The sequence below is a fragment of the Harpegnathos saltator genome, unplaced genomic scaffold (genome assembly GCF_003227715.2).
Source record: "Harpegnathos saltator strain DR-91 unplaced genomic scaffold, Hsal_v8.6 scaffold202, whole genome shotgun sequence".
Classification (NCBI taxonomy): Eukaryota; Metazoa; Arthropoda; class Insecta; order Hymenoptera; family Formicidae; genus Harpegnathos; species Harpegnathos saltator.
In genome coordinates this window covers 1,966,160-1,991,275 of record NW_020229987.1, presented here as the reverse complement: position 1 = coordinate 1,991,275, position 25,116 = coordinate 1,966,160, and the positions used below count along the sequence as shown (strand labels likewise).

At 43.7% G+C, this 25,116-nt stretch overlaps 1 protein-coding gene across 2 annotated transcripts in view; it reads right to left on the bottom strand.

Annotated features, from left to right (window-relative positions):
- Window positions 1-9,470: 9,470 nt before the first annotated feature.
- IRSp53 (Insulin receptor substrate 53 kDa) overlaps window positions 9,471-25,116 on the bottom strand; it is a 109,026-nt gene continuing 93,380 nt past the window's right edge. For both annotated transcript variants that reach the window (XM_011145733.3, XM_011145732.2), the window contains exons 6-14: window positions 24,670-24,741; window positions 24,347-24,550; window positions 23,444-23,635; window positions 22,309-22,546; window positions 19,404-19,598; window positions 18,916-19,018; window positions 17,238-17,508; window positions 16,533-16,708; window positions 9,471-12,840 (exon numbers count right to left, since the gene is read on the bottom strand). In XM_011145733.3, coding sequence (XP_011144035.2) covers window positions 10,371-12,840; window positions 16,533-16,708; window positions 17,238-17,508; window positions 18,916-19,018; window positions 19,404-19,598; window positions 22,309-22,546; window positions 23,444-23,635; window positions 24,347-24,550; window positions 24,670-24,741 — 3,921 coding nt within the window. In that variant the 3' untranslated portion in view covers window positions 9,471-10,370. The remainder of the gene's footprint in view (window positions 12,841-16,532; window positions 16,709-17,237; window positions 17,509-18,915; window positions 19,019-19,403; window positions 19,599-22,308; window positions 22,547-23,443; window positions 23,636-24,346; window positions 24,551-24,669; window positions 24,742-25,116) is intronic.

The window sequence follows — 25,116 nt, the reverse complement described above, 5'->3', positions numbered from 1 at the left end:
TACATAAATTGTGGTTTCCGAATGCAACTAATGTAGAAAATTCGAACACTCCTTTACTAAACAAGTTTCAGATAAAAATTCAATAAATTATTTTGCCTTCCCGTATCACACCGTATATAATTATAATATCAGTATGGTAACATCAGTGTAACAATAACACAAAAAACTATGTGCAAACTGGCGGACTTGCATGTAAATGTATTTCCATGAATGAATTGTACATTTCTTTTTGAGATAAAGAATCTACTGAGTTAAAATAGCATTTATTTACGGTAATCATACCTAAATTATCTTTTTAAAAATATGATTACCAAGATAAAGATAAAATAATTATCCTCTTAAAGATATTTAGACCCACGGTATATCAGAAAAAAGCATCGAAAAATAAATTCGCCGAATAAGCGTGCGACTCGAATTTTATTCCTTAAACTATTAGAATTTTATTTCATCCATCTACCGTTATCTTATTTGTACTTTTGGTTTCTACGTTTTTATATCGCTTCCATTAACGATGTACTTATTACAATTGTTGTATTAAAATATATATCAAACTTTAATCTCTCAGTGCCGATATTTTCTAATATTTCCAACATTCAGTAGGACGTGCTTTCACTAAAAAAAGCATAACAATCTGAAATACATTGAAATATTTCTTAACCATTGGAAAATCGTTTGAAAAATCGTTTATTACTCACTCTCTCCTTCTCCCTCTTGCTCCCTTGAGAAAAAATAATATTAACACTTACTTGTCTTCCCTCCCTGAATGATGATTTTTAAATTTCAAAGCAATTCGAAAAGACACCTGATGGAAAAATTCGTTTATGTTATGCTGTACTATGTAAAATTATATTACGTTCATTATGGTATACTACACCAACAAAGAAAAATAAATTTATTGCATTCAAAAATTATATTACTTTTTCCATCAAAATTGTTACATTCTAATTTCAAAGAAGCAAAAAACATAGAAAGTGCGTCGGAATGACACATATACTTATATTGTTTGGAAATCGTAGCGAGATTAATATATGTCGCGTGTGATCTATAATACCGGTGACTATATTGCTGACATTTAATACGCGCATCACGATATTTATTAAGCCACTTAATACAAGTTATAAATGAAAATTAATGTATTATAATAATATATAATAAAGGAGAAGTTAGACCCGTTACATCTTCAAAGATAATTTCGTTTGCTGTTTCTTGAGACATACAAAAAGTATAAATAAATATGTAAACAGTTAACGGATAAAATTCCGTCTAGACCGCGGAATATTAGGTAGGACCGGTAGATTCAAGGAACATAAACAGAATCTCGGACAAAGAGGCTTGGCGACCGAAGCTGTTATTCTAATATGTTAGCTATTGTTCGCGAGTCTAGGATTACATTAGCATGTATTTTGACAACATATCGATATTCATGTCGCGAATAATGTAACGACTCATTGCCTTTAACTGGAAGCTCATCAGCATCGACGTGGACCAATGAGAAGTCCGCGAGGACTATTCGAAAAGGGAGATTTAAGAGCAGCCACGAGGATTGAAGAACACATTTTTCTCGGACATTGTCCGCTCTTTTGCTAAGCGAACAAGAGGCCGGGACGGCTCAGCACTGAGCGCGGGGTGCGATTTAAAAGGAAGAGAATGATCTTTTGGTTTCTCGTGGGATCGTTCCTCTTTTCCTTCCTTTTCGGCTTCGACGTTCGTCGAGGCGTTGGGAGGCCAATGCTTGCACGTTGAAGCGCTAGCACCACTCGAACACACGATCCCAATTTTTATTATATAAAAAAAAATACAAATAAACTTTGACACTGTGCGATTGATATGATCGTACGCAGCACGTCCGCTCGAAGCGCAGTGCGTTGAGGCCGCACTCGTATTTCGTACGTTGAGGTTCGACCGGAGCGGTCAAGTAGCTGATTTGGCGACCAAACGAAAAACGGAGCGGAACGAGTTGAAATGTTATTTGCGAGCGGTTTCGCGCGAAGAGAGAATCTGGTCGAAGCGAGGAACCGAAAAACGTTCGTCACTTCGATCTTACATTTATTTTAGTTTTTTCCGTCGCTCGGAGAAGATATGGTAACCGCTATTGTCGAAAACGTGACCATATTTGGCAGTCACATGCGGACCAAACGTGACAACAACAACGCGGTGCTCGATAGCAAACATGCACGGCGTTCTCACGCGCGAGTCACGCAGGATGTCTCGTGATATCGAGAATCCTCGATTTTGTCGACACAAAGAGCGGCGCCTTGGACGGATCGCAAACAGACATCATTAGAGACCCTGCTTTGCTCGGGCTGTGCTTTTTGCTTTACGGTTTTGTTCGATTACGCTTTGCTTTTTTACAATTATTACACGAGAATAAATATCGTTGTCTGTTATCGTTGAATTGCTTCGAGTACGTGTCAATTTCTACTGAGTGGTCACCTTTACCGCATTCCTTTCCCCGCATCGCAGTAGCTTCTGTTCTCGGCGATTTTTGCGACCAATTCTCCGTTTCGCTTACAGTTTAGCTTATCGTGAGGAGGCGGAAATCTAAAGATTCGACTAAAAATATGTAATAACATATACATATAACAACATGATATGTAAATATCACCTTAGTGTTCTCCGAATAATCGCTAAGTGTATGCGTAATCCGTGCAAGCAGAATTTTATTATTTCCGCTAAGAAGAACCGAGTTCTGTATATTGTTTAATTGTATAAATTAATTTTACGAAAAACACGTTTCCGTAACTATCCATTACATCAAAATATTGCGACATTTTCAATAGAATAATGTTGTCGTCTCGTCAACAAGAAGATTGTAATATCGGCATGTTTAAGATACCGGCGCTATTCCTTTCACCAAGGAATGATAGTTGTTCAGGAATTGAGACTTATCATAACTTCTTCAATCCAAATATTTGTCATATTTGCAAGAGAGATTCGAAAAAATCGCCGTCCTATTGTGAAGATTACAATATATATTGTTCATGCAACATGATTCTTTACTGTACCAGCAATCACGAATCAATACATAAAGCGAATCATGAAGAGATTTGCAAAATTTTAAGAAAGCTTTCACATATAGTCACCTGAAATTCTGGCAAACTTATAATTTCAGACGGGAAGATTGGATCAAGTCGAGAAACGATCTTTTATATTTAGTCAAAGCGGAGTTGCAACGTGATATGAAGTCTTGCGAAGTGCAGATGATCATATTCGCTAAATCGTCTTTTATTTATCACGAACAGTGTAATCTTCAAACTTATACTAAGTGTTATTGAGTAAACTATTGTTCGAATCTCGCAAAAATTTTAAAAAATTATCACAGTTCAACTTGCGCCAAATTGAAGTCGTGTCTCGAAACAGATCAATATTTGTGCCATGGAGTATTATCTTCTAATAAATTACTTCAAGTTAATTCAGCCGCGTAATGTTGTTAACATGCAACAATTCATTGATATATTTATGTCTTATAAATCTGATCATTTACTTAAATTCTATTCTGTTTATGTTTCTATGTTTATGTTTATGTTTCTATCAAGGCCGTTGATAAAATAACGAACGATTATCTCTATATACAAGATCCGCATTATGTCGTTCATATAATACACACAAATGTTTTAGATGCACAATATATATTAGCCTGGGAAATTATGCTGCATACTTTATCTGGGACACTAAAACATCTAGAAGTTGTACTGATAGGATCAGAAATTCAGACCGTACACATAAATGTCGAAGTTTGTAAGAGATGTAGACGACGTAAGAGCAAGTTTGAGTTTCAAAGTCATCCTATGTCCATTCACGATTATGTTAACATTATGTTTCCACATAAGCCACCAAATGTAATTATAGCGTTTGAAGCAGATATTAATGATTGGGATATTCAAGCGGAAATAATTTTAAAATTAAAGTGTTAATCTTATCCACTTATTGTAACCACCGGGTCGTTCTCCAAATTCTAAACAAGTATTATAAAATTCGGAGTGCATCATCAGATTTAAAAATCGCAAATAGATTTAGTTCTTTTAAAGAACAGACGATACAGAAATTTAGAGGATGATGATGTGTTTTATTGTAATGAGTTTCTAATTATCTCTAGGAGTTTAAATGATTTATTCAAGTTGTATAATGGTTCAATTAGTGATAATGCAGATTGTTCAGATTGGTAGAACTCTTGCGAGATTGAATTTGTGAAGATGTATATTATTGTGAAGATGTACATTATTGTATGAAATCTAAAAATATAGGTTACAGAAAATAAAAAATCGAAAATTTTTCACCCTTCTCTATTGGACAAATTTGAAATAAAAATTAATTAATTTGCCCTTCGATACCACTAAAAGCCGCCGTATAATATTATGATATTAGACTGGTAACATTATTGTAACAATAGCGTAAGAGATAATGTACGAATTATTAGATTTATATGTATATATTTATCTCGATGAATGGAATCTACCTTTTCTAAAATAAAAAATGCGTTGAATTGGAATTACATATTTTGACGATAATGATATATGAATAATCTGCTTAAAAATATGCAATTTAAACCCGCTGTATGCCAGAAGATTATCGAACAATCTGTCGAATAAAAGTAAGACTAGAATTTTATTTCCTAAGTTATTATCATTTTATTTCTCATTCTAGCGTTATCTTATTTATACTTTTGTGTTCTACGTCTATATATCGCGCACATTAAAAATGTGTTTGTTACATTTGTTGTGTTGAGAGATATATCGGGCTTTAGTGTCTCAATGCCAATTTTTCCGAACGTTCAATAGGACTACATGTTTTTACTGAATAAAAGTATAATAATTTTAAAAATATTGAAAGTTTGTTGTAGATGCAAAAGACACAAGTGCAAGTTCGAGTTTCAAAAGTTATCATTTGTACTTTAGCGATTAAGCTAATATAACGCTTTCATGTAAACTACCAAATATAATTAATAGCATTTGAAGCGGATTTTAATGATTAAGATTTACGAGCGGAAATAATTTTAAAACTAAAGGGTCAATCTTGTCCGTTTATTCCACATTGTACTCCAAATCCGAACGAAATATATAGGAAGTTAAGGGGACAGTCAAACAGTGGAGAGTCAAATGGCTGAAAAATCGTGTTTATTTTTGGTAATATTTTGTGACGAACTGAATAAATGTGCAAGGATGAAAATTTTAGGTATATTTATACAACATATGAAGAGTAGAAAAATTTTATTTATTAACAAATACTTATATAAATATACGTCCATTTAAATTTTAAACGCATTTTTCTCGAAATTTTATTGTTCAACTTTTTGCAATGATTTCTCCGAAATTGAGCTTCGTATCGATTTGAAATTTTAAAGCAATAATATTTGTTCATCTAGCTCTCAGATGAACCATAGACAATTACGTCAAAATATTTTCTTTCGAGATATTAACTTTTTTATTGTAAAAAAACTGAAAAATTTGGATTTTTTTCTAATAATAGCTGCCATTTTGTTAATTTTGTTCGATTTTTTTTTATAATGGTTCATCGAATAATGATAAGCCTCTTCAAAATTTCCAGCTAAAATTTGCTTTGATCGGACCATCGAGAGCCGAGATATTACTGCAAAAACGACAACTTGAAAAAAAAAGGAGAATACATTTCAGCTATATATATCGCATATTTATATGAGTATTTATTAATAAACAAAATTTTTCTACTCTTCATATGTTGTATAAATATACCTAAAATTTTCATCCTTGCACATTTATTCAGTTCGTCACAAAATATTATCAAAAACAGATACGATTTTTCAGCCATCTGACTCTCCAGTCCCCTTAAGTAAAGTTCTAGGTGCACCATTGGGTTTAACCAACCGAAAATATATTTAGATCTGTTGAGGCATACAGGAATTTCAAGAACGATGACGTCTTTTACCGTAATAAGTTTCTGATTGTCTTTAAAGACGTTTAAGGAATTTATTGGACTTATATAATGAACTGGTTAATAACAACATACTATGACGTCCTTGATAGAAGACTTGCGAGATTGGATTTTTGAAGAATATTATTAATAGAATAAGTCAAAAATATACATCATAGGTAATATTTTAGAACAGTTATTCAATCGTTGTAGCTTTCGAAGGCAGCCAATGTAGGAGATTTGTTGCCTTACTTTACACGACAAATTCCAAACAAAAATTAAACTAATTAATTTGCCCTTTCATACCACCAACAGCCTGTGTATACAATTATAATATCAGTTTGATCACATCATTATAAAAATAACATAAAAGCTGATGTGCAATATGTTAGGTAATATAGACAGATTTACTTCAATGAATAAATTCTACGTTTTTAAAATAAAGCATAAATAAACATTCTACATTTTTTTAAATAAAAGAAGCATTGAATTAGAGTTATATTTTCTCACTATAATAATACCTGAACAATCCTTTTAAAAATATTCATTTGTTTATGTTTTATTATATTTGTTGTATTGAGAGTCACTTCGAATTTCCGTCTCTCAATGCCGATATTTTCAAACATTCAATAAGACTTTGTGCTTTCATTGAAAAAAAAAATAAAAAGACTTAATAATCTGCCAAACGTTGAAAGATTACTTAACAGTTGGGAAATTGTTTGTTATCAAAGGTACATAAAATTGTACACCAGAACAGACAGAGGTTCTCTTTTCCTTTTTGCTTGGTGCAAGACATTATAATATTTAAATTATATGGAGTTAGGAGTACCCCTTAAATATACACACAATTCATTCTTGATGTACACTTCCCTCTTATTAGAGGGGGTGAGAGGGAGAGAAAGAGAGAAAAGAAATTTGCTCAAGTCAAGTTCAATGAGAGAAAAACGTAATTGAAATAACACGTCTTGCGGCTGTTACGGTAATTTTCGTGCGCCTGCCATCTTCGATTTTCCGATAATTGCTGCATAATAGCACCTATACAACTTTCAGACACTTTAAAGTGGTCTAAAAAGGTGTTGGAAAAAAAGGGACAACAAGAGAGAACATTTCTCGTCAGCGAGGGACTTTCGCCTCCTTCCAGGAGTTTGTGAAAGCGGGTCGATCGCGAGCCATTAAAGGAGCTCGACGATTAATTTAAATAAATGCGCCACCATTATAACCGTGGAACACACTTACCTTATCTGTGAACGATGGTGGATATTCAAATACGGATCTCTTCGCCGAAAAGTCACGAAGTACTAATCTCTCGTGACGGATCGCGGGATTTCCCTTTGAAATATTCCGGCGAAGAACCATGGAGGTAATTTAATTTCGAGCTTACGTAGTCCGTTGTCTCGACAACGTGAGTCAATATCAACTTGACTGGCTTGGAAATAGTCGAGTGACTCGGTAAAGAAAGAAAAAAGTTCCGTGTATTTCAAAACATTCTCCTTAATAAAATATGCACTAAAATAGAATTATAACATTTTGCCCATGACAAATAACAATATACGTGTTTATTTCTTACGTATGTTATACGAAAGGTTGGGGTAAAAAGATGAGACAACAAACAAAGTTGCGGAGAGATGCACGTCAAAAAATTGGTATATAATAACAAATATATATATATATATATATATATATACATATATATATATATATATATATATATAACATATACGCGTGTATACATCAACTTTGTTTTCCCTAACCTAACCCAAATCGTCGAAATCAGATTCGGACGACCGTTTACATAATATGTGTATGTGTGTGTGTGTGTGTGTGTGTGTGTGTGTGTGTATGCGTGCGTGTGTATGTATATGTGTGTAATATATATATTTATATATCGTAATATATTATATTTATAATATATATTAACATTTTGCATCTTTTACGTAGACTTCCTTGTATGCTTAAAGCTACCGCATTTTAAATTACAAAAAATCGGTTGCCCTAAAACCCGCTTCAGACCTTCGCACCTTCCGCTTCGAATTGGACGTTTTCTTCCTGTTCGTTTAAGTACGCTGGAGAATGTTATCCTAAATCTAAGTTTATTCTAATCGCTTTGACTTGTAAATACATATTGAAAAAACATCGGAAAACATTTCAAAACGGTTCGTCGCACACAAAAATTCGAATTCTATCAAATTCTGGGACGAATAACCCTTTCATGGTATATGGCCGAATGTGTTAAATAGAGTTTTCGCAGTATGATACATATCGATAACGATAAATCTAGAAGTCCTGATCGTTTCTCTTTCTCATCGATCTCGACTCGTCTCGCGAGTTGCTCGAGAAAGTGTCCCGAGCTGTTCCATCCCTCAGGAAAGGGGCTCGAGGGTGCGGCAAGCTCGTAATTTGTAAGCTATCTCCCTTATAAATGACGACTCGGCACGGGTCCTCTTGCAAATGCTCGCGGACCTATTTCGTCCTATTGCTGTGGCACCTCTCGCGTTTAACATTCTACAACTCGGTTAACACAGTTAAGATAGCTCGCGACGCCGAAGGCGCACGACTAAGCAGTTAACACCGCACGTAAAACTGTATTAACGCAAGTGAGGAGGTACCACGAAGTTCGTCTCCTTACCACACTTAACACTACAATCGTGTTAATCCCTCGTTCAAGAGATCCGGAAGGTCTACGCAAACCCACTTTACCGATAGCGCTTATCCCATAAGTGATAAACTCAAAGGGTAACACCAGGGAGGGATGTAAAAGAACAGAGTGAGAGAGAGAGAGAAAGAGAGAGAGAGAGAGAGGGAGGGGGGAGAAAGAGAGAGAAGTACGATACGTGACGCCGTAAATATGGGAACCATTTGGTTTAAAGTCGTACATACGTTCGCTCGTGAGAAAGAGAAGATTTTTCGCGGACATGGATGATTCGCGTGGCAGTCGATTCTCGTCTCGCGGTGGGAGCTGCGCGACGAAGGAACTTCTACGACGAGGGGTGAGGACGCGTGTCCGTCTCTTTTTCCCCGTCCGGATCGCTACTAGCGCAAGAAACACGTAGTTTAAGGTACGAGCTTGTCTCATGACAGCGCCGGCGCCGAGCGGTCGTTAGTCTTCGTCTTTCGCAGCTTCACAGTCGCGAATATGTTAGTCCTGAAAGGCGTTAATCGTGGTTAATCGGGGTGGCAGAGGGTTGCTCGGGGTAGATCCACAGTTGCTGAACTGTCGCGTACAAACTCTGGAATTTCGAGCAAACCAAATATCGGGGAGCGACAACAGGGTAGGCGAAGGGGGGGATGACTCTCTTCGAAAAAACACCGTGAAAACGCCTCGTTAATATCTTGTACTTTAGTACTTAGTTCGGGAGTAATTCTTTTGGAGTCATTTACGTGGATTAAAAACGTTACATCGAACGCGTTCGGGGATCGAGAGTGCGTGAGACTGAATTCAAGCGTCTGCTCAAATCCTAGCTTCCTAAGTCCTAAGTATATAAAGAAAAAGACACGTGCGGTTTCTGTCGAGCCAGTCTGCAATACACAATCAAAGCGACCGATAAAAGTTAAAAATGGCAAGAGTCCGGAAGAGTTGCGAGCGGTTTAACAAACGGTTTTTTTATTACGCCAGCAAAATAGCGAAACAGAAAGAGAGAGAGGGAGAGAGAGAGAGAGAGAGAGAGAGAGAGAGAGAGAGAGAGAGAGAGAGAGCTAAATACATGCAGCATATAGTATACAACGACACGCTGTTCACGACCGATGGGATGATGCATCGTCCAACATGGTTGCTCGCTCTGTCTCTGTAGCGGAGATAAGATGCCTAGAAGTCGTCGCAAAAGTGTATCGAGCGCTTTCTTCGACGATGCTGCAAGCTCCTACAACATCAACAGCCGATCGTTGAAGACGAGACTAAGCAACGGGCAGGTGCGTCAGCCAGTGCGAAACACACATCAAAACTGAAGGGGGTGCGAAGTCGTTCATTCACATACCTATTCGGTGGCTACGGAAAGACTTGGGATGAACAAGCTGGTCGCGCGGAAGAACCCAAAGGGGTTGGGGGTGAGAGTAAATGTAAACGATCGCGCGAGCTCGGGGAGTTTCCTCGACGACTCAAAACGGTACTCGCCGATTTGAATGATTCATGCTCGATTACGAGGTTAACCAAAGTGAGTGAGCAACCAAATCGAAAGAAAGGAAAAGACAAGAAAACTCAAAATAAAAGCGCAAACAAAGCGGACCGCCGCCTCGCCGCCTTCCACGCTTTCTTCATCTTCTTCATGAGCGCGCCTGTCGTCGTCTGGTTCTCCCTCTTCCTCTTCTTCCTCTTGAGAGAAAAAGTTTCTGATTCTCTCTTTCTCCATTTCTATTCCATTTCTCGCTTTCCTCAATTTTCTCATTCTCTCTGCTTAACGTGTTCGTCTCTCAACTTCGACATCCACTCGCGACTCGTTTATACTCTTCACAATCACCTCCCCTTACATCAGTTCGTGTCTCAGCTCTCCTTATTGCTGCTTCTTCTTCTTCTTCTTATTGACGGACGCGTCGACGCCCCAGAGGTCGTACCAGGGCCCGCAGGTGTTCCTATCTCGGTCAGAGTCCCGTCTGAGTTTGGTCCTCGGCAACAACGTTTTCTCCGGCACGCTCTGATCCTTGACGACGATGCAGCTGTACGTGGACTCCTCGTCGGAGGCCTCGGTCTCGCTGAAGTTGAGCGTAGCGTCCTCCTCGTCGTCGTAATTCCTCCTGCCACGCGTCAGCATTTCGTTGCGCTTGCTCTCGTTGTTCTCCTTCAGTTCGGCCACGATCATATTCCGTTTGGCCTCGAGGCTACGTCTGCGCTCCTTCTCGATAATCGCCTTCCGCGACACGTTGCCGATGAAGTAGGTGCGCTCCTCCGGCTGCTGTTGCTGCTGCTGTATTCTATACTCGGATCTTTCCAAGACCTTCGGCCGCTCCGCCGGCGTCGGAAAATCCTCGAAGTAGTCCGCCTTGTCCGGCACGTGGCTTCTCTCGGCTGGCTTGGGCTCTTCGTGCCGATGGTGCTCGTTCGTAATGGTACCCTCGCTGTTACCCAAACTCGAACTCGGACTCCCGCCCTCCGAGTTCCTCTGCTTCTCCTCAATCTCCGTCGACTTGTTCTCCTTGCGTATCATCTTCGGGATGTCGACGAGCGAGCGATGTTGCCAGAGCGCCATACCTTCCAGCACCTCGGAGTCCCGGCGGAATTTCCAAAAGGACTTGGTACGCTTGACCAGCTTCGGACTCTTCGAGCCTTCCTCGAAGGCTCTGCCAGTCTGCACGAGGTGACCCATGGCGGTCGTCTGTCGCGGCATCAGCAGCTTCCTCTCGGCCTTCAGCGTGTTGTTGTTCGTGTCGCCGTTGTTGCGTTCGTTGCCTCTCGACGGGACGTTGCGCTTCTGAAGACCTGCTGCAGGCTCATGCAGTCCCGTGTGGTAACCGTGTCTCTCGATCACCTTCGACCTCTCCAGTTTCGTCTCGAAGTTTGACTCGTAGCCACGATCCCTCTCCAGCGAGCCTATTCCATATCGCCCAGTCTCTCCGTAAATCGCCTCCTCTTTGTCGGAGTACCTGCGCTCTCGGTAAGGACCTACCGGCCGCTCCGGGGCCTCCTGCGACGGCGGTCGCGGTCGCTCGAAGCGTCGACTCGACAGTCGCTCGACCGTTCTGTTTCGATTCTTTTCGAACGTCCGCTCGTAACCCATCACCTCCTTCCGCTGCTCCAGATACGCGCGCTCCTGCTCGTGCCTGGCAGCGCGGCTTCGCTGCTCATACGACTGAGCTTCCTCGCGGGACCGCTGGAAGCTCTGCTGCTTGTCTTCCCTCGAGCGCTCGAAATTCTGTTTCTCCTCGTCGCGAGAGCGCTGGAAGCTCTGCTTGTCCTCCCGCGAGCGCTCCATGTTCGACTTGTCCTCCCGCGAGCGCTCGAAGCTCTGCTTCTCCTCCGTTCGAGAGCTTCGTTCGAAAGCTTGCTTGTCCTCGCGAGGGCCGCGCTCCAGCGAATGCCTGTCGTCTCGCGGCCGCTTCTCGTCGCGTAGCCGCTTGTCGTCGCGGCTGCGCTCCGCGAAAGCCCGCTGGCCTCCACCGCCTCCGCCCTCACGGCCGCGCTCCAAGCTCTTGTACTCCGTCGTCATCGGCGGCATCCTCTCACGGCGCGAGTGTACCGCCGGCTCGCGCACGTTCCTCTCCAGGCTTTTGTAGTCGCTCGCGCTTGCTCGGTCGCGACGCTCCAGGAACTTGGGCGGGCTGTGCTCGCGCGCGTACTTCTGAGCAGTCTGCTCGAGCTTCTGCGCGATATGCTCGACCTTGCGACCCGGCTCCGGGATGGTGATGGTGCTCTCGTCGTCGGACTCTGACGGCGAGCTCGACGACTTGGCGTACTTGTCAGCCTCAAAGTCGTCTCCACCGCCTCGCCGATCTTGTTGGGCCTCTTGGTTGTTCGCGTAGAACTTATTGCCGCGATACTCGGCCGCACCGAAGTCCTCCTCGTCCTCCTCGAGGTCGTCCTCCTCGGTCTCCGCCTGCGTGCGCTTGTCGACACGGCGTTGATCGCCGCGCCGAGTTGCAGCCGGAACACCCCGCTCGTTCGACATCTTGCTGGTAGTGCGCTGATTCGGGCTGGGTCGTTCATTCGTCGGCTGCGCTGCTTTCTTGCTCTTCCTCTTCTTCGCCATATCGCCGTTCTCCAGCACAAAGTCGCCGTTCTCCATCTCATAGTACTTCTTGGACTCCTCGCCGGTCTGATTCGCCTTCGACTCCGCCCAGAGGTCCATCGCGGTGCGATACAGCTGCCAGGATTTCTCGTCCCGCGGAATCGTCTTCCAGGAGTCGTTCTCCCAGTCCTTCGACTGCTGCTGCTGCTGCTGCTGCTGCTGCTGCTGCTGCTGCTGTTGCTGCTTCTCGTCCTTTGAAGGAGCGCGTTCACCTCTGCCACGCGGCTTCCGGCGTCGTTGTCTGCGTGCGCGGCGCGGTGAATAAAATAAAGAAAAAAGAAGAGGCAGGAGGAAGGTTGGGAGGACGAGAGAAGTCGGAGGAGATCGGGTGGAGGCCGGAGAAGATGCGAAGGACCACCACCATGGCGGTTTATTTCCAGCGACCACGATAGCGCATGCGGTATCTACAAGAAGGAGAGATACAACTTCGAAGAAACGGGGATAAATAGTCTTTTTCGTGTGGGAGATGTGGATACGGCCGGTTTTAATTCAGAACATTTTCTCAACCGAGGGATTAAAGATTTGTTCAAGCTTAATTTCCGGCCAGTTTTAATTCAGAACATTTTCTCAACCGAGAGATTAAAGATTTGTTCAAGCTTAATTTTCAATCTAGAAAGTTGCAAAAAATCAAACAAGATCATAGATAACACAATGTCGAAATAATTATTAGGCACGTTGCGAAGCAAGACTGCGAGATGAAATTGCAAAAAAGAAACAAATATGTCGAGATAAAAAAATAGAGACGTTATCAAACATGACGGGGGATAAAATGCTGCAATCTTGGTCAGCGCTCATTTTTCTTCTGAGCTAAGGGAGGGGATGAAGTAAAAGGGATGATATAATCGTACTACTGAAAATCCAATTTGAGGACTGCCAAGTCAGACTTACCATGCCATTCGTATCGATCCTACCGCACCGTACCAATCTTGTTACAAATTTCACGGAATTGCTATTAACAATGGACCGTCGGAAAAAAAACAGTTACGCTACGCCCAAAAAACAATATTTTATTTGTAAAGTGATTTTTCCCATAGTCTCATATTCTAGCGAAGCTCATATCTAGCGAAGCCTTTTGCAGAAAAAGGATTCCTCTTTCGATAAAACGATTAAAATGAACCATTCGTCTAAAATTTATTAGATATTATTCTAACTATTTTCCTTTTATTTCAAGAGAATTTTTTTTTATATCAATTAATTTTCCTCTTATGTGAAGAAGAAATGTCGGCTTCTTTTGTTCAATCATGCTCTAAGTGTCCTCCAGACGTGAACGAAAAAATAACCATATGCTCATAGAATATTAGGAACGCTTTTTAAAAAAAGTATGTTGCTGTAACATATAACGAAGATAATTTACCCATACTTGGTCAAATACAATTTATAATCTATTGCAAGAAGTTGAATAATATTCTTTCTAATATATTCTTTTTTTTAATTATGTTTCATATAGTTGATTATGATGAACATCTTTGTAGCTACGAGGTCCAAAGGTAACAAAACTGATTGAAAATTATTTGTTATGATAATCTTATTTCATTCGTGCCTACTTATTGTAGAACTAGAACCAGAAGTATATATATATATATATATATATATATATATATTACTTTTTGCTATATATTATAATAATTTTTTTTCAAATTAACTAGTATAACCAGTAAGAATAAAGTATAGTAAGTATAGTAATCCTCTTTAAAAAAAAATTAAGTAATTTGTGTATAAGAGGAGATTTATATTAAAATCAATAAGATTTGCATTATACATATATAACGTATAATTCCTCTTACTTTAAAAATAATGTATTTATAATATTTTCCCTTGAATCTTACAATTAGAGGAATCCTTTTGAGGCCATGTATAAGAATAAAATCCTTTAAAATTTAGGTGATTTCGCTTGTTCTAAAATTATTTTGTTTTTGCTATATATTGCTATGTATTATCAAGTTCTACGTTTAAATTTCACGATAACCACCCAACCTGCCTATGATAAAATCTTATTTTCCGCGAAATATCAGCCATGTATGCGTATCGTACAACGAGCAACGTCGGGAGCAAGTTAAGTAGACACGTAAATCGCATATTTCGTTATTATGGCAATCCGATTCTGCGTCATCCGAAATTAATTACAGCGGCGCACACCATACGCCACGCAGAGGCCATCCGCGCGCGCGACAAAACCCACGTGTGTCTACGCGGTACAATCCACCACCCTCGAATCTTTATTTCCCACAATAGCTTCACAAACCAATCCAATTGAGTACGTGGGTGGGTGGGTGGGGGGAGAGTGAGCGACAGGGAGGTGCAGATCGTACTAATTACAGGGGGACAGCAGACAGCAGAATAGCGAAGCCGCGATGCGATGATACAAAGCTTCAATCGCGCTGAATAGGGCAAAGCGGGGGTGCGCGCTTATCGGCTGGTTATCAGGGCGTAATATCGAGGGCGGGGGGAGGAGAGCAAAGGTATCAAAGGGCCGAAAGAGCCCAAGTACCGAGTAATAAGTGATTCGCTCGGATGTCTGCGGATGCACAATGATAGTCTACATTTCTACCAAGTGCAAACCGGAACTTGGAAAGCGGTGTAATTCCGTGACGACCGATCTCTCCATTGTCGCGAGCACAGACGAATAAAAGTTTCACGTTGCAGTCGTAATGGATAATCGTAGCGATAGAGGATAGTTTTCCCTCGGCTTATCTCTTTGTGATTTGAATTCAGCGAAATTACACCGGTTTTTATCCTCGTCGTATAAGCTACGTAAACTAAATAAATTCTCCCTTGATATATTTATAATATATCTTTCTATAATATATATATGATAAATTTAAAATTTATATGTATTTTCCGTAATTTAAATTTATACTAATTAGACAACATGTCATTTCTACTTTACATCATCTTTCAAATATCGCTAAGATAAAACTTTAGAATAGGGCCTTTTCCGAATTTTGATATATTTTTGCTACTTGCTGGATAAAAATCGTTGTTGTGACTACGATAATGATAATCAATAGAGGAAGCCCAAACAAAATGTTACTGACTTATTTTTTTCTAGTTTTTTCGGATCTTATAAAACTCTGAAAGAAAAATGCACCAAATTTAAACTATTGCGTAAAAATATAAAAAACTCAATAAACTTTAATAAACTAAAGACATAAACTATTCTCCACTATAATTTAGACTTTATAATATAAATTTGTGCTTTGGATTAAAGCAGAGCATGATTGTAAATAATGCTCTGCTTTATTTTGCTTATAATTTATGATTACGTCCTACCTTGCGCAGATCTTGCTAATCTTTTCAGTATTCATTTTTAATATATCGTAGACTCATTTGTTTAGTAAGGCGAAAGATTCGAGTAACAACTGTGAACGGTATTTAATCAGTATAAAATCGATATTTAAAATTTTAAATATATAGAATAAAATTTTCGTGTTTTTCCTATAAAGATCTTAACCCCTTTCCTTCTTCCTTAATATATATGTAAAACTTTGTATACATGTTTTATAATAGCTATTTATAATAGCTAGTTTTGTAAATTACTGAACAAGAAAACGTAGTTTTTGGTATAATAGTACTTTTGAATATTTACCAAAAAAATAGTTCAAAAAATAAATGGGTAACATTTCTTTCGGGCTCCCCCGATTGATTATCACTGTCGGAATCACACCAAAGAGTTTTATCATGAGAGTAGCAAATAAATATCAAAATTCGGAAAACCTATTCTAAAGTTTTACCATCGCTAAATTTCAATATCTACGGACCACACAACAAGAGATAATAACGTTTTTCCTTTTATGTGTATAAACCAGCGACAAAATTGCGACTCCCCCCTCGCATAGTTTACATAGTTTACACGCAGATATTCCGAGCGAATATGTCTCACACGTAGGAGGAGCAAACGTAGTTTACAGCCCGCGGCGCGCACCTTAGACTTACCTCATCGCTTCGTCGTCGCTGTAATCTACGTCAGGCTGCACAGGCGGTTCGTTGGAGAAACCACTGTCGTTGCTGCTATGGAGGGACGTCATCGCCGGCGGTGGTACTGGAGGTACGGGCGGCTGTACTCGACGTCCTCCGGCCAGCACCGCGGGCAGTGTGCCCGATGGACGGATCTGAAAGCCAAGATGTAAGGTTGTCTCTCACGTCTCGCCTCCTCAAAGTTTCCCCCTAATCAATCTCGGGGACTGCGATGTGCGCGCTGTTGCGACAGTGCCGCGCGGAACTTTGCACCAAGTTCCGCGCGCGAGAGAGCGTCTCGAGACAATGTCGATTACGAAGGTATCGAGAGCAATCACTGAGTCATCTGATTAATTAGCGCGAGAAGAGACGACTCATTGCTCGATGGCGCGACTCTTCAGAATCCACCATAATCGAAACGTTTCTCGTCAAACGTTTCTCCGCTGCAGAGAGAACTTCCATTTCCAGTTCCACACGGAAAGAAAAGACTGGTTGAATGATGAAGGAGATCCTGCCGCGCAAGATCGAGAAATTCTTCGGCCAAAGTGCACTCGCTTTGTCGCTCATTGTCACGTCAATTCGTGCAATCTTTCTCTCCCCCCCCCCCTTTCCCCCGTGTACGTTCAACGGGTCTTTGTAATCTTCTGGACGTTATCAGCAACATTCATCAATCTGCGGGCTTACCGATTTCGATTGGCGCGCGGTCGGAGTCGCCAAGACGCTCGGATTATTGGTCGGCGTGCCGACGGTGCTGCCATTGTTGTTACTGCCGGCGTTGTTGGTGCTGTTGCTGCTGTTGTTGTTGCTGATGGAACTGTTGCCGGCAGCGGGAGTCCCCGTAGACGGCTCGTCGATACCAGCCGGCGTGACCGGCGGTCGTGAGGGCGGTGGTTTGCACGGCGGAATGGCCTGCGGCTCCGGTGTACGACCGTTGCTCGCTCCATGACTCGGCGATCTTCGGCACGATCGAATAACGCATTCGTTTACATCATTTCAACGGTCCGCCCGTCGCACTCGCGATTCCGCGAGGTGCGGTCTCACAAATGTTTTCTAAAGGCGGATTCATACCTGGGCAGAAAAGCAGAAAGCAAAAAAGGCAGCATCCAGTCAAAAATCGCGTTGATAGTCTGTCTCTCTCTCTCTCTCTCTCTCTCAAAAGAGAGACAGACTACCAGCACGATTTCTGATTGGCTGCTGCTTTTCTGCTTTCTGTTTTTCTGCCAAGGTGTGAATTCTCCTTATAGGCGGATTCACATCTAAGCAGGAAAGCAGAAGGCAGAAAGGTAGCATCCAATCGGAAGTCACGCTGATAGTCTGTCTCTCTTTTCTATCTCTCTCTCAAGAGAGAAACAAACTATCAGTGCGACTTCTGATTGGCTGCTGCCTTTCTGCTTTTTACTTTTCTGTCAAGATGTGAATTCTCCTTGAGGGAAGACAGCCAATCACAAGTGGCGCTGATAGTTTGTCCTTCTCTTCTATCTGTCTCTTTCTTTCTCTCTCTCTCTCTCTCTCTCTCTCTCTCTCTCAAGAGAAGGACAGACTACCAGCGCGACTTCTGATTGGCTGCTGCCTTTCTACTTTCTGACTTTCGGCCGAGGTGTGAATTCTCTTCCAGGATCTTGGCAGAAAGGCAGAAAGCAGAAGCCAAGAGAGTGACAGGGAGAGAGAGAGAGAGAGAGAGAGAGATTATCAGCGCGACTTCTGACTGGATGCTGCCTCTCTGCTCTCTGCTTTTCTGCCAAGGTGTGAATCCGCCCTAATGACCATTCTACAATAAGCTATTAGTCATAACACATAAGAAAATAAACCAATCAAAATCCTCCAATCTATAAATGAAGAATCCCGATTGGTTTATTTTCTTATGTTTTATAACTAATAGCTTATTGTAGGATTGCCATTATACTTATTCCCGCGAGGGCGAGTCACTACACGTCGCTATTATAAAACCTTTGCTGCACATTCGCGCCGGCTACATTCGACGTCTGGCGTGAACAACAGGCCAGACGATCGACCGTTGTTACGCAGAAAATAAATTTGCGTTGCACGCTTTTCGGCAAAATAATTTACGCGCAATATAGCCGGAGGATAAAGCAAATAATGAGAGTTGCCGATGAAGCATTAATTGACGCCTAACGAAACACATGGCGCGGAGAGGCAGATAATAATATTCCGTGTTTCATGGATAATAATCTGTGAGGGACATTAACATTAAATTCCATTAAGGGATTGAATGTTTTCGCCGACTTTCGGACGCACGATATTTGCGCGAGGTAATCGGAGGGCACGAGGGGGTTAATAACGAGTGATCGTAAACGCGGAATTTCGATATTACCGCACTTGAGGTCGGGCAAGGTTTACTCACCCCAAAGTGTCGTCGATTATAATTTCGGTATACGCCAGGGGAAACCACCCCGAGCTTTGAGTGCGGAGGTTCTCGCCAAATTGCCATCCCTTCTGCCGGTCGCCTGATAAAAAAGAATAGAGTATGCAAATCTAAAACTCTGCGTATATATTCTGACTAACATTCTCCTTCCACGCAAGCTCCCCCCCTTTCGTTAACGTTTCCGGCCCGCAACGCGGGGTAATCTGTTCTCGCTTTATCGAGTCCCTCGTCTTTATCTGGGGGCGCAAAAAAAAGAAATAAAACCTTACTAATGTCGATAAAACCGTCCTAATTAAACGCTTTTACTCCCCACCTGTGTATTTTCTATTTCCTTCCTCCCTCTGTCCCATAAAAAAAAGATTACGTCTATGGCGGCCCGGTGCGGTCTCACAGTGCAACGGCCTCTCGATCCTGAGGGCGATACCGTCGCCGGGTATATCGACGAACAGACGCGAGATCAAACTCACCCATCAGCGCGATGAGATCACCCTCCAGGAAGCTCAGCTGATTCTCCCCCGAGCTGAGGTAGGCGAAGAGAGCCCTGGCGAGGGGTGCATCTCCCCAACCTCCTGCGCTGACCCCGGTGCCGCCGCCGCCGCCGCCGCTGTTGCGAGACGCGGGGGGCGCCATGGATCGAGGCCGGGGTGGGGTCTCTGGAACCTCTGGAAAGCAAAAGCGCGTTGTAACTGACCGAGCCGGCGTAGCACATGACGTGGGAGGGAGGGAGGGAGGAGCAGGGATGAGAGAATGAGTTTGGGATAATGCGGGGGTAGTTTCGGGGTAAACCAGCGCAATTAGGTCAGCGGACGATAGCGGCGGTCGGGCTGGAGGACGTCGGAACGCGAAGGACGGATGGGCATCATCCCCGAAGGGACACGGAGAATGGACGTAGAAAAAGGGAGGTGAAGCTCCTCCCGCGCGTATTCGCGATTTGCGGAGAATCGTTCAGATATATCGGCGTCGCGCGTTATTAATGTCGCGTGCGAGCGCGCGATCAGGTCGTTTGTAAGTTGCGGTAAATTAATTCGATGCGAATTCGTGCGCGAATATTAAACGCCGCAACAATGGCGGCGTCGCGTTCACGCGTCCGCGCGACGTGATTATCGACGTTGAATTAATTGCGCAGGCACAGGCGAGATTAATTAAAGCTTTAATTCGCCGTCGTAACAAATGTAACGGAGATATTTGCATTGTACCGCTCCTCCTCGCTCGCGCCTGTTTGCGGCATGGATATGCGCAAAATAAGTCGATATAAACGCCGCGCGAAATATTTACCGCGCAATGTCATTACCGCGCGCACACGGAAGTTTCACTCTCTCCCTCTCGCTCTCCCCCTCTCGCTCTCTCTCTCTCTCTCTCTCTCTCTCTCTCTCTCTCTCTCTCTCTCTCTCTCTCTCTTCCCGCTTTTTAGTAGCAGTTTCGTGCGTATTTCCTGCTCCTTTGTGATTCCCCTCTTCCCCCGCTGTTTCCCCAGCTTTTTTCCCCGCACTTTCGACTCGCGCGCGCGCAGATATTCCGCGCTCTTTAAGCGCGCAAAATGCGACACAGAGCAGCTGAAAAAGAGAACGAAAGGAAAAGAGAGGGACACGAGGGCCGTGAGACTCGTCATAGAGCTTACCCGTGTAATGATGGGCGTGATGGAGCAGCGTGACACGTGACACGCGACACCGCGACGATGAAATACGGGCTCGCGTCGCGTTGCACAAACGAAAGCATATTCCGGTTTTATTGCGCGCGCGAGGCCCCAGCTCGGTCCGGGACACGGTGAAAGTGGCAGCTTCGGCGCGCGACGCGACATGACGCGACGCGACGGAGAGTCCGCGGAATACGATCGCCGGCTGAAATTTATACGACCGGCACGACAGTACTCGCGAAAAGGCAGTGGAAACGTCAGCGTGAAACGCTTCATCTCGCCACCACGATTTTTCTCGATCACGCTGGACGCCGGTCCTCCCCCCCCTTTCCCCCTCCTCTCCTCACTGCCTCTCCCCGCTGGTGGTCCCGCGCCAATCTGTTATTGTTGCGTTGTCGTTGTTGTTGCGCGTAGTGCGGTGTGACGGACGAGCGCGATCCAACGACGCGTAATTCTAGTTTAAAGATACCCTTCGCTCTCGTACGCGAGCGAGCGAGCGAGCGCGCGACGACACGCGCGTTTACGGTCGGCGGTTTTAATTGCGAAATAAATCTACGCCGACCGATCGCGCCGGCGCGGCCGACTAAGCGGCCGGTCGTAAAACGACGTCCGCGATGTAATAACGATCGACTTAATCGTTCGTAGGACAATTACAGGATTATTCGGCCGGATAAGTTCGGCTGTTCCCTCGGTCCGGCTCAGTTCAATTTAGTTTAGCGGGGGATTGCTTTAGTTCACTACTTCGGTTTACGCTACCATGCTCAATGCAAGGCGAGCGTTAATAAGGGTGCGGCGACGGCGACAACGCACAGTGGGGCCAGATGACATTTTTTTATTCAAAATTCTCTAGAGACCTGAATTTCCAACCCGATCATCGACACCAATGGATAAGGTTGATCCTGAATAAATTCCAAAGAGATCTGTCTAGCCGAAATTTTGAAAACATTATCGGTTCAGGGTTCATGGGTTTAGGGTTTGTCTTAAAAGTTTCGAGGCTCGAACTTAATATTTTATAGCTGAATATTCAACGTCGAGTATTATTAGGTTCTCGAGCTATGGCTAGATTGGGTTCTTGGACTATTTAAGGTTCTTAATATATACGGCTTCATGCATCCACGAGCTAAAAAAGTTCTCGGATTGATAGATTCCTAGGTTGATGAGCTTAAGATTCCTCGGTTTTGTGTTTAACGGGTCTATATTTGATGTTTTTATATTTTGGGAATATGAGTTTTGGGTTTCTGGTTCAAGATCGATAAATCTCGAGGTGTCTGTTGATTGGTTTCATAGTTTCGATCCACTGAATACGCTATTAGATAGAAATAAATGTCGAATAATGAGTCGAATTTCACAAGTTTCTCGTATTTAACGATAATTTTTCCTCTTTTGGAACTCTTTTGGAAGTAATTCGAGAAGAAAGATTTTTTTTTAATTTTGGCAAGACAGATCTCTTCGGAATTTATTGAGGATGAACCTCGTCCATTGGTGTCGATGATCGGTTGGAAATTCAGGTCTCTAGAGAATTTTGAACTAAAGAATGTCATCTGGCCCCACTGTGCGACGGCGACGGCGATGGCGACGGCGACAGCGACGGTGACGACGGCAGTAGCGGTGGCGGCGGCAGCGGCGGCGATGGTAGCGGCGAATTTTCGGCATGGGTGCGCAGAGTAGCGCATAGCGAAAATCGATATCATTGTCGCAGAAGAGAAAAAACAAAAAAGAAGCGGGGCAGGACGACGTACCGGGGCCGAGGGATAACGTCGAGGCGTGCAGGTTGGCCTCCGACCTCGCTCTGGAGAGGGCGGCGGGGAGATGCGGCATTGGACCGAGGTGAGCAGCGGAGGACGGCGGGTTCCCGGGTAGTGGGCCTAGTCGCAGCTCCAGGCAGGAACTGTCCATGCTGCGGGTCTTCCTCAATTGCGAGCTCATCGTCGTCAGCTCGGAGCCACCGTTTTCCTCATCCTCCGGCCAGAACGACGCCTGCTGGGCCGATCGGCGAAAACGTTAATTCTCCGGAACGGTCGCTCGCCGAGTAACGCGGGATTCCCCGTTGCGGGCGTTTCGGCGATGGAACGCGCCGGGATTCTGCGGCACGTCGGAATGCGCCGCTCCCGAGCGGCGAGGCGCCGCTCGAAAAATCGCGGTATTATAGAGACTGATATCGCGAGGATAGACGCACGAGGGGGTGAGTCTTCGTTCCAGAAAAACTTGGTCGAAAATGTATGACCTCCGCGTGAGACGCGAAATATAGAATGTCGCGGTCCCTCTTCGAGATTATTTTCAAAATCGTTCCCAGAATCTGTTGTCTCCAAAATGACCTTCAAAATCACATTTCACGATCTCGCGACATCGACGACGGTAGACCGAGGGGGTGAGTTTTCGTCGTGGAAAAATCCATCGAAAACTTAGCAGCTTGATACAAAACACGAGATACAGAATTTCACAGTCTCTCTTCGGAATTATTTTCAAAATCATTCCCAGAATCTGTTACCTCCAAAATGACCTTCAAAATCACATTTCACGATCTCGCGACATCGACGACGGTAGACCGAGGGGGTGAATTTTCGTCGTGGAAAAATCCGTCGAAAACTTAGCAGTTTGATAGAATTTCACGATCTCTTCGGGATGATTTTCAGAGTGAATTTTCAGAATCCATCACCCAAAAGATACTTTCCGAACTCATCTCGCGAAAGAGGGACGATGGGGACGACTCGTTATTGTCGCTTCGACCGTCGCGAAGTACGTGGGATTAAGCGACGAGTCACGGAGATCGATCTCCGTCGCTTCGTCGCAGCGTCGATTCGCGTTACACTCACGACTCGCGGTGCGAGCCTTATGCGGGAGGACTCGCGCGATGAATTCCGCCTGCGAATTTACCCTGAGTCTGGAAGCGAACATGTCCTCCACCGACTGGGGCAAGTATTCCCTGGTGGCAGCAACCTCGCGCCATTTATCAACCGAGGGATGAAGCGCGGCCAATGCAACCTCATGAAAACTCGCATAGTGCTTCGCCAAGGAGCATTGTCGCTCCAACACGAAGCCGTATCGTCGTCTCTCCTGAGTCATCGCCTGTGAAAAGAACGCGCAAAGAGCCAGCCTGTTAATGAAGCCGCGCCGTTAATGAATCTCATCGTGTAATCCATCATCCGCATCATCCCCTTCCGCATTTGATAATCGCTCGCGCGTTCGCGCCGCGAGATTTCGCGTTGCATTATCTTATTCTCGTTGCACGGCGACTTTAGAAAGATCGCTGATTAATTACACGGGTGTTGGAGAGCCCGGATTCGGTGCTCCGCCTTGCGTGCTCCTTTGTTTTCCGTAATCACATTTGCCTGCCGGTGTTGCTCAAGAAATCAAGAAATTCGGAGTTGTGCTAACAATTAAACGGCGGAACACCGAACAATAATTCCGAGGAAAGAAACACTCGGGAGACTTAAGCGAAGAACTAACCGCGAAGTTCGAGAGAGACCGAAATTCAGAGAGGCTGAAGAACAGCGGGATACAAACGTTACGCACGAGAAGAAAGATTAGTCGAAAGATTAATCTAACGACGAGCAAAGCGATCGCATTGTCGTCGGAGGAAACAGATTTTCTGAGTTCTCTTACTCGTAGGAGCCAGAAATTCCGTTCGCCTCCGACTGAAATGCGTTCGGTTCGCGTTCATTGTCACGCAAATACAAGCAGATTTTACCTCCTCGTTGAAAGCACCGGTACGCCTGGCAACCCGATTATACCGCATAAGACAATGCAATTGCCGTTTCTTCGCGGTGCGTTACTCACATTCTTCAAGCTTTGCTCGCAGAAAGCGTCGAGCTTGGTCTTCTCCTCCTCGAGGATCTGCATATTCTTCAGCTCCTTGTCCATGGCGAGGCCGCTCTTGTTGGCAGCCCGGGACTTTTTCCTCTGCTTCTTCATTGTCGCGGCAGCCTTGCTGTAGGTTTCAGATCTGGTCTTATGTTGCTGCAGAAACTTCTTCTGTTCGCTCTGTAAGTTCAGCCGGGCACACGCGCAGACACGGTTGCATTATTCATCTTCACCGGAAGTCGGGGCCCCCGGAGCCGGCTAATGCGCCTTCCGGGGATCAGTTTCGGTGATTTACTTACCTGGACGACTTTCGTGTCTTTCTCCAGGTTGGTCTCCAGGGGCACCAGCAGGTCTACGTAGAACGCCTTCAACTAAAACGCAAAACATGAGGAGGGCGAATCGTGCGGGAATAATACACGCACGCGTCTCAGTGGTTTTCGTCACGACGGAATTAGTTTCGGCGATAACGAGGATAACGAGGGCGGTAATAAATTGAGACTTACGACCATTGAACGATAAACGTAATTAAGAGACATTCGGATGTATTCCCGACATTCAGAGCGCCCCAAGAACAAGAGGATTAAGGCGAAGTTCTGCGTACTCGCGGTGAGCGTTAAGAGAACGATGTTTCTTTATTTCTGCGGCGTCTCGAGTTCGCTTTACGCGCGGAGTTAGACGGGCTTTACGAGAAGAGGAAAGACACCCCTCTTCTCTCTCTTTCTCTCTCTCTCTCTCTCTCTCTCTCT